This window comes from Pistacia vera, unplaced genomic scaffold (assembly GCF_008641045.1).
Source record: "Pistacia vera cultivar Batoury unplaced genomic scaffold, PisVer_v2 Contig396, whole genome shotgun sequence".
NCBI classification, from domain to species: Eukaryota; Viridiplantae; Streptophyta; class Magnoliopsida; order Sapindales; family Anacardiaceae; genus Pistacia; species Pistacia vera.
The window spans coordinates 328189-338003 of record NW_022196219.1 but is presented as its reverse complement, the minus strand read 5'-3'; the positions used below and the strand labels follow the sequence as shown (position 1 = coordinate 338003).

General features: G+C 37.3%; 1 protein-coding gene across 1 annotated transcript; it reads right to left on the bottom strand.

Moving 5' to 3' along the window:
* Positions 1–5144: 5144 nt before the first annotated feature.
* On the bottom strand, positions 5145–5791 carry LOC116141224. The gene has a single exon (XM_031426740.1). The coding sequence runs from the start codon at positions 5715–5717 to the stop codon at positions 5229–5231; it is 489 nt and encodes a 162-aa protein (XP_031282600.1). The 5' UTR covers positions 5718–5791; the 3' UTR covers positions 5145–5228.
* Between the last annotated feature and the right edge of the window lie 4024 nt (positions 5792–9815).

Here is a 9815-nt window from a genome sequence, read left to right as displayed (position 1 = left end):
GCAATCAAATGTTTGACAAATAAAATTTTGAAGGCATGACCAAGTCATTGTTTCTACGCGACGTGAAGCTGAGTCATTTTCTTGGATAATTCTGGCCATAGGCTCAATCACATTTTGACCCCCAATCTATTGTGACAAGAAATTTTCTTCTCTTGGTTTCAGAAACACTTAATATTACCCCCATTTTCTAAATTCATGCGTTATAACTTAACCTTGAAAGATCATTTATTTCATGGTTATCAAATCGTGTATCGTATCGTGTATCAAAAACCTAATTTTTTGAATCGTGTATCGCGTATCGTATCGTATCGTAAGATACGTCTTTTTCAAAAAAAAAATAATAAAATAATCAAAATTTTCTAAAAATTAATATAATCCCCAAGATTAATTAAAGAATTTTGTGGTATTATTGACTTTAAATTACGGTATTACATAATCAAAATTAATCACAAAATTCCAAGATCAATGTCAATATCTATATCTCCACTTATATTATTATTATCATGTAAAATGGGCAATACATATTCCTCTTTACTTTCTCCATGCAAAATAGGTAAATTTGGACAAGTTTTAGTGAATCGGGTTGGGTGACCCGGTTTCGACCCGATTTTTTTTTTGGACATTTGACCCAAATCAATAAAATCGTATCGATTTATATCGATATTTTTAAGGATACGAACGAATACGTATCGTATCGTAGGATACATATCAACGTATCGAATGGTTTAGGATACACCCTCTGATACGTATCGTTGGCGACCTGTATCGAATCGTATCGTATGATACGTATCGGGTATCGTAGGATACTAACAACCATGATTTATTTATCAATCTAATGTTGAATTAGGTTATCTATCTCGGAAACACTAAATGTTACTCTCATTTTTTTAATTCATGTATTAAAGCTTAACCGTAAAAGGGCATTCTTATCAATTTACCTCATATATATAACACTATGCAGATAGACAACCTAATCTAACATAATGAATTGACAAGAATGTCTTTTCATGGTTAAGTTTTAACGTCTGAATTCGAAAAAATAGAGATAACATCGGATGTTTTTGAAACCAAGGGGAAACACTGTCCTTCAACAATAGATTGGGGGTGAAAATGTCATTCATAATTTCAAACTGTGATATGATATGTTTGAATTAATTAACTAACGATTGTTTCTTGGGTGCGTGCGTAGTTGTGGAGGCTTAGAACTCACGTTTTTGATCTTCCATAAGAAAGAAACTTAGTTCATTAGAAGAGACAAACACATTTTGTACCAGAAAGTTTCAACAAAGTTTTATTAATTTAGCTTAGACAGGATTTTTATTTTATTTTTTATTCTAGTTTAGATAATTTCTGGTTCTCCACCAGATTTAACTTGGAAGACAGGTAGTTTGACCATGTAGAATCAGTCATCGTTTTTCAATAGGAAATTATCAGCGTTTCTTGTAGCTGTATCACTACAGCTAGCAAGATCTGCATACTAAATCAACATTAATTTCGCAGCCCGCGACTCAGGCGGTATTAGATTTTGATTTAAAAATTTTACTAAATTCTAAATTATTGGAGATGGACAGATGATTCAGTTCTTTCTGCTTTCTTTCTTTCTTGTGAAAATCAGCTTAAAAATAAATATTTACAAATTTCCATCAATTTTTTCTGTAAAAAAACATTATATTTTTAGGTTATGATTCATTTCTGTAAATCGATCTTTTTAATTTTTTCAGTACAAAACGAATTAATAAAAATAAAAGTATACACCCTTAAATTTTGGTTAACTCGTCTCCCGATCGAAGAATCAGAGATTTGGAATTTTAGAAAATAAAAGATCTTCGCATATGTAAGTATAAGAATTTATATCTTGGTTAGGCTATATCTAACTTAACTTTGTTACACAAATTTTCAGCCCTGAATTCAATACAATTTTAATGGTGTCCGAGTTGTTGAGGTGATAAACAAAATAACTATTTTTAACTTCTGTTATGCCTCAAAAGTCACGCCTATGTCAGCTCATTTAATGTCTTTTTGTACTAGTTGTCAAGCCCATATCTCCAAAGATATTCTCACCAACCATATCTCATTTCAAGAGATGAATGAACGAGAGCCTTCCATGTGTCAAGACAACTTGCAGAACACTCATTACATTGAGTGCAAAGGTGTATAAATGGGCACTCCTCTTCCCGAATAAGGAGGCTGGGCTGAGATTTGAGCTTCATTTTCATTATCTCTCTGTAAACATTGTATTTCTTAATCTTTGTATGCCTTACAGGCAAAATCATAGAAATAGTCAGTGAGCAATAAAATAACAGTGGATGTAGGAGTCGCTTGTTGCATCCGAACCACTATAAAAACCCCTCTTGCCAATCTTTTATTTATTTTTCTGTAAAATATATAATCTCAGCTTCATATTCAAATCTCATGGATTCATCATGTGTGTCTCTTGAGTCCACTTAGCGCTTCTTACGTGTGAGTCGTTGACATTCAAAATCAAGCGTCAACAGTTTGGTGGCCCATGCAGGTCCGATTCTCAAACCTACGTCCAAGTTCTCCGATCGTGTGGACAGATCATAGATCGCACGCGTCCGAGTTCTTCGATCACGTAGCCAGATCATAGATCGCACGCATCAGCTCTCTAATCGCGTGGCCAGATCGCTAATCGCACACATTAGAGCTTCGATCGCGTGGCCAGATCGCAGATCGCACGTGTCAGAGCTCTTCGATCGCGTGACCAGATCACAGAACACACATGTCAGAATTCTCCAATTGCGTGGTCAAATCGTTGATCGCACGCTCAAATCGCACGTTCAAGACTGTTCAGATCACGTGCTCAGATCACCCAGATCATGTGGCCAGATCGCTTATCGCAAGCTCAGATCGTGCTCGTTATGTGCTCAGGTCGAGCCTAGGTCGTACTCGTTATGAGCTCAGGTCGAGCCTAGGTCGTACTCGTTATGAGCTCAGGTCGAGCTCAGGTCGTGCTCGTTCAGGTCGAGTCCAGGTCGTGCTCATTATGTGCTCAGGTCGTGCTTGGTTAGGTCAAGCCTAGGTCGTGCTTGTTATGTGCTCAGGTCGTGCTCGTTATGTGCATATTGAACTCGTTTAGCTCAGATTGAGCTCGTTTTGCTCTCAAGTTGAGCTCGTTTTGTTTTCAGGTCGTTTTCCTAACAGATTTCAGGTCGTTTTCCTAACAGATTTCAAGTCGAGCTCTTCAGTTCGAGACTGCAGCAATTCAGATCAGAGACTTAGTTTCTGAAGCGCAATGACGCACTTCAAAAACTGGGGGGCTTCTGTTATGCCTCAAAAGTCACGCATATGTCAGCTCATTTAATGTCTTCTTGTACCAGCTGCCAAACCCATATCTCCAAAGATATTCTCATCAATCATATCTCCTTTCAAAAGATGAATGGACGAGAGCCTTCCATATGTCAAGGTAACTTACAAAATACTCATTACATTAAGTGCAAAGGTGTATAAATGGGCACTCCTCTTCCCGAATAAGGAGGCTGGGTTGAGATTTGAGCTTCATTTTCATTCTCTCTCTGTAAACACTGTATTTCTTCATCTTTGCATGCCTTACGGGCAAAATCATAGAAATAGTCAGTGAGCAATAAAATAACAGTGGATGTAGGAGTCGCTTGTTGCATCCAAACCACTATAAAAACTCCTTTTGCCAATCTTTTATTTATTTTTCTGCAAAATATATAATCTCAGCTCCATATTCAAATCTCATGGATCCATCATGTGTGTCTCCCGAGTCCGCTTAGAGCTTCTCACGTGCGAGTCGTTGGCGTCCAAAATCAAGCGTCAACAGTTTGGGGCCAAACTGTTGATGCACGATTTTGACACCAACTAAAAGCACGCGTGAAATGTTGAGTTGGCCCCAAAAGACACACGTGAAAGGTTTTTAGAAAAATGAAAGTAAATGCAGTGAGAAAAGAGTTTTAAAGTGGTTCGGATGCTAAGAAAGCAATCCCACGTCTACTGATATTTTTATTTATGATGATGGTCAGGTCGCTTTAGAGAATGACTTACACTGATGATACAAGGTATCAAAGATTGTCTTTTCTAGAGAGATGTTTTATTTTTTCAAGAGTAAAATGTGTGAATCCCTTAATGAGAGAGGAACTCCCATTTTATAGTGGGATGTCTTGAGGCAATCATCACTGAATCTGCAAGTTGGTGAGATGATCTGTGCAATACTTTGTTTAGAGAATTCACGTGATTTGCCGCAGGGGTTGGACACGCGTGATCACACATCTCTTTGCTGGTTGACGTGCACCCATTACTCTGACGGAAGGAAGCTGTGGGTGCCACCGTGATCACACGAAGTAGCTGCGTCAGGATGGCAGTAGGCTCTTCCCGAGGCCTGACCTTGCACACTTACCAGGGCGCCACGTCAGCCCAAGTTCTCAAGCATAACAACTTCTTTCTCACATCCATTGAATTACAAAGAAATCTACTATAAGAATTTGTCTCAATTTAAGTCAATATTTAGAGGTACTATAGTCGACTCTTTGTTTTTTTGGATGATCAAGAGTGTTTGAGCCAGTTTACACGTACTTTAACTAATCTCTCAGGAACCTAGAACTACTGATTGTAAGAGCTCTAATAGTCATCCCTATTAGCAAACGAAGAGAGATTCAAACTTAAAACCTTTTGAGTAATACACTCAGTAGTCTGTATTGAAATACTCAAAAGTTTCAACAGTCTCGAAAAAATGGAGATAACATTTGATCGGACTCTTTATATTATATAGTTTTTTCAAAATTCATATCCATACACCATACTTTTAAGAAAGAGACTGTTGAAACTTTTGAGTATTTTAGTGGACAAAACTCACAAATCCTGTACACTTCCCGTACTAGATAAAAAGACATCTCTGTTCTTGTATCAACCATTCCTAATTTTAAAATTTTCATTCTGACCTCTTTTAAAATAAAATTGTCTTATGATATTTCTTAATTAAAATTATAACCTTAATCTTGCTCATTGACTATCACTGTTACATGTTGAATTCGTCATCAGTGAATTAGTTTACATATTTACATGTTTAAAGAATGAAGAAAAGGTCCAACTAAAGTTTCATACATAACATATATTTACAAAGAAGACTATAATTTTTAAATATTATAAATGTTATAATATTGTCACAAATCAATTAAACAATACACTATAGCTGCCACAAAATTTGAAGCATGCCTACTGCTTTTCTTTTTTCTTCCCACGAGTCTTGGTCAGTTACTGTCACCCTGCTGACTGCCACCTTGGCCACCACCCTGGGAAATTCCGTCCAGAATTACCGTCCGAATCGTAAACCGTTCAAGCCTCAATGGCGATTCATCGCCTGCTATGGCACGAGTGCGTGGCGAACCAACGCTTAAACTCCTTTGCATAGTTCTCACACCTCTCATTTGATCATGAGATTTCACGCGGGACGACAATTGGCCAATTTTCTTGGAAAATTCGACAAACTCGTCATGAATTCCTGGAAATATTTTCCTGAACAAGTCTCCTTTTCGTTCGTAGAGTTCCCTGAAATATTCTAACAACACAAGTAATCTTGGATCAAATGATTTCTCAGTAGTTGTAACTTTTGGTGGATAATGATCATTTTCCAATGGTGAAATATCATCAGTACTTGAACATGCCATATTCTTTTGATCATCCGAGAAATTCCCATATTCATAAGTTTCCGGCGCATAATATCGAGCATCCATGTCCATGATTTTGTTTAGAAGTTTGGATGATGATACAGACAGTAAGACTGAGAGACGCTTATCTGGGCTATGATGAGAAAATTGATAATGAATTTGCTTGGTGCTTGAAGTTATGTGATGTGTTAAAGCTAGCTAGAATTATATAGAGATTTTGAGCAACCAAAATGTTTGAAAAATCAGAGTTTTGAAGCCATGACCAAATCATTCTTGTCAAATTTCTAGGATGATTCTTGCTTTGGGATGGTTTTGACCAATGGAAGTTCATCCAAGTCAGATTCAATGGAGTATAATTGGTCATTGAAAAGATTTTCTTAAGAAACAAACATCACTAATTTTTTGAGTCAAAACAACTTTTCTGTGCTTCTAGATGTTTCAAGGAGCTTTCCGAGAAAAAAACTATAAAATATTAAAATACTTTACTTCTGTTTGCGTAAATGTAGCAAGTGTTTTACCATGTTCTGTTTGGAAAAATAAACACTTTTAAGAATATCCAGAATCAACTATCAAACACATGTTTTACAAATTCAACATGACTTTTCGTAAAAAAGATCCACAGTACAGATAATCTGGAAATTTGGGGAAGAGTTAACGGCTTTTTTCCACCCAAAAATGGTCGTGGACACTTTCTCACCCTAGGACTTTGAAAATACCCCTTTACAATCAAAATATTATGTTTTCCTCTTGGTTTGGTTAGGAAATACTGTGATTTACGAAAAAAAAAAAAAAAAAAAACCCTCTTTTTTCTTCTCTTCTTAGCCTCTTCCATTGCCGGCAATTGTTGCTAGCGTTGAGGGGTGTCGGCAACCAGAAAATCAACCAACTAATCACAAATACTGCAAATAAACATTCATCCATCGTCTTTCAACTCAACAAACATAAAAACTGAACGAATCAAACCCAATTAATCGATCAAAACTCAAAAAACCCTATGGTGGTGAAGCTTCAATCGGTGGCAATTGGTGAGCAATCGAGATTGGAAATGTTGGGGCTTTTGGAAATGAAGATTCAAAGAGTCGATTGGTGGTGGCAGTGACGATTTCCAACACCAAAAATGATAGGAAATCGGCTAGAAAGTTGAAAGGTCATGTGATGCGTGGCCGACAATCGGCGAGCAAGGGACAATGATGGAGGTAAGGGTTTTGTAGAGTGGGTTGTGGGCAGTGTGGTGGTGGTGTTTGGGGGAATTTCTGGCAAAGAAATCGATCAGAAATCTGGCTTGAAGAGTCAGCCATGCGAATGGAGGTGGTGGTGGGAAATGGTGAGCGATGATGGCAAATGGAAGCCTGGGCTTTTTAGAGGAGGTAATGGGGATCCTATGGGTGATCTTGAAAGTGATTTTAAATGTCAGGATCGACCGAAAAATGGCAAAAACCACCTGCTGTGACTTTGCTAACTTGCACCGTCCTTTTTATTTTCTTCTTCTCAGGTGGCCAAATGTTTGTTGATCATTCTACCCTCACTAATAACGGATTTTTGACCATTTTACCCTTACAACGAAAATTACTAAAAAAATTGTGCTTTAGTACTAAAAGGATATTTAAAAAGTGGGCGGGTATGAATTTGTCAATGGGCTATTTTTTGGGTGGGAACATGTCGTTAACTCTTTGGGGAATGACAAAACTTTACTAATCCCTGATGGCCGCTTAAATTGTGATTGATAATAATTTTTTGGATATAACAACAAATACAAGAGACAAACATGAACATAAGTTGAATCAATATTTTACAAACACAAAATACAGGGAAATAATGCAAAGGGATGATACAGAGGGTGGCCTATCAAAGGCCAAGATTTTGAAAACAAGATGGTACACTCTAACCCAGTATTCTAACACCTAGGTTAAGCTGCAGTGTTATATATACATATTTGGTCTGGTACGATCACTGAAAAATGAGTGATCAGCAGGGGGCATCCCAATTGACCTACTAGGGTGAAATGTAGGAAATCCTTCATTAGTTGGCATCCTCGGCATTTGATCAGAATAGGATTGCAACCTGCGGTAAGTAAATCGGTTGGAGGAGGATAGACCTGCATCCAGGTTCGACGGAAGCATCCCAACTAGTCTATTAAAAGGGTATGTTGAGAATCTTTGGTCAGCCTGTATTCGTGGCATCAGGTCAGGAGAAGAGGAAATGGTGGAGTAAGTAAATTGTCTGGAAGGGGGTAGACCAGCATCTGAGTTACCATCAAAAGTTGGCTTCTGAATGGATATTCTTGATGATATGTCTGAGTATTGGCTGGTGAAAACTCGATCTTCTATTGAATACATTGACCTCCTATCCATGGAAGGCCTAGTGACAAATTGATCCCCAGCTACCAGAAAATTACCAGCAGAAGAAGTGGACCTACTATCCCTGCACGAATTCGGTCACCAACAGTTACTCCAAGACCTGTACTAGGATAATAGTTTGCCAAACTTGGTTGAGAACCAGAAACCAGTAAGTTGGCTCTGCTCTCATCAACTGCATAATCGGTTGGTAATCTGAAAAGTCCAGCTAATCCAATAGGAATCTCTCCCTTGTCCCAAACTTCCGTAGCAGGAATAGAAGGGGTAATAGCTTTTTCAAGAGATTTTACTTCTGTTACTGGCATTCTAATAGAAGGTTTAATAGCTTTTTCAAGAGATTTCCTTGAAAGATTGATGAATAAAACATGGTGGAAACAAGAAAAAGATAAAAGGAACATGCATGTTGATTATGGAACATTCAAACATTAAACAACTTAAAATGAATTAAGTTTGGTTTATTATACCTTTTCCAAGTGCCTTATTTGATGAAGCCAAAACCCACAGGAATGAGTTCTCTACACTTTAACACCACCTAGTGAGAGAGAAAGCTTGGCCGATTTAAGAGAGAGTGAGAGCTTTGTGTTTTGTGATGAAAAAAATGAAAATTATCTACTAAAAGATGAACTATCATTTCATTTATATAGGCTAGGGTCATTATATAATTACATGTTCTTCACGGTTGCCACATGTGAAGGCTCATTTATACAATGTCCCTTGAATAATCATTATTATTCAAAAACCGATGTAAACTACACTAGTTTACACTAATGACCAGTAACATTAATTTTAAACCCTTTAACTCTTAAAGGTTACTCTTTAACCCATATAATTCATCTTAACACTTTAAGATATTATAATTAATCCAATTAATTATTATTCAACAATTTTAACCCTTTAAAATGTCTTGAACAATTACCATGTAACGGTTTACATGGAAATTCCATTATTACCCCCGGAAGGTGCTAGCCCTCTTCGGATAATCATTTGTTTCTCAACCTTCTTTAACTCCACAAGGCTATTGGTATGACCATGTAGGTCCATCATGGGTTAGCCGTAAGCCAGTTCCAAATGAATCCAAAGGCCCAACGACTATGGTAAACATCTAACAATATGTCATAGTCCCTAAACCATGATGAAGAAATACTTCATTGAACCCTTTTCAGATCATATGTACCATATAGGTAAGGTCCCTCCATTGATATATCCTAATTGAGTACAAATTCATGGAACGCCAAAATCCTAAACTCGATCTTCTACCGAATCGTCGATCAATATGTCTGGAACTTGTCATCACAAACTTACTTTCGTGTGACTAATAATAGACTCTTGCCAGAGGTTTTGGTTTTCGACATTTATCAACGTTCGTCTAGGAACCCGGATCCGGATGGAGTCAGCGGTACTCCTGATCCTATATTTCTGAGTCAATGGATCCCGTCTTGACCATCGTTCGTTTCTGTATATGAACAACACATGACCAAATAGGCTTTATCATACGAAACATAACTAGTCTCGTACTTAGACATCATATGAACCATACGCATCCGTATCGGATCCAACAACGACATCTCAGGTGAAAGGACTACATCATGCACTAATATAACTAAACAATAAATCATTGACTGCATGCTTTTCCAAGTGATTTGTCGTTATTCGATCACGTTTGAAAAATAGTTCACCAACCGCTAATCCATACTAATGGCCCAATGACATGACTATCATCGTCATCCATACTTATATCATCTCATGATATCTTTCATAAGCTTCTAGTATGCCTACTATGCAATATAGTTGCCCAAATTATATTGCTTCCTTAGGG

Bases quoted from the DNA above. Each gene is read 5' to 3' on its own strand.
- LOC116141224 (XM_031426740.1), bottom strand. From the start codon at position 5,717: ATGGACATGGATGCTCGATATTATGCGCCGGAAACTTATGAATATGGG.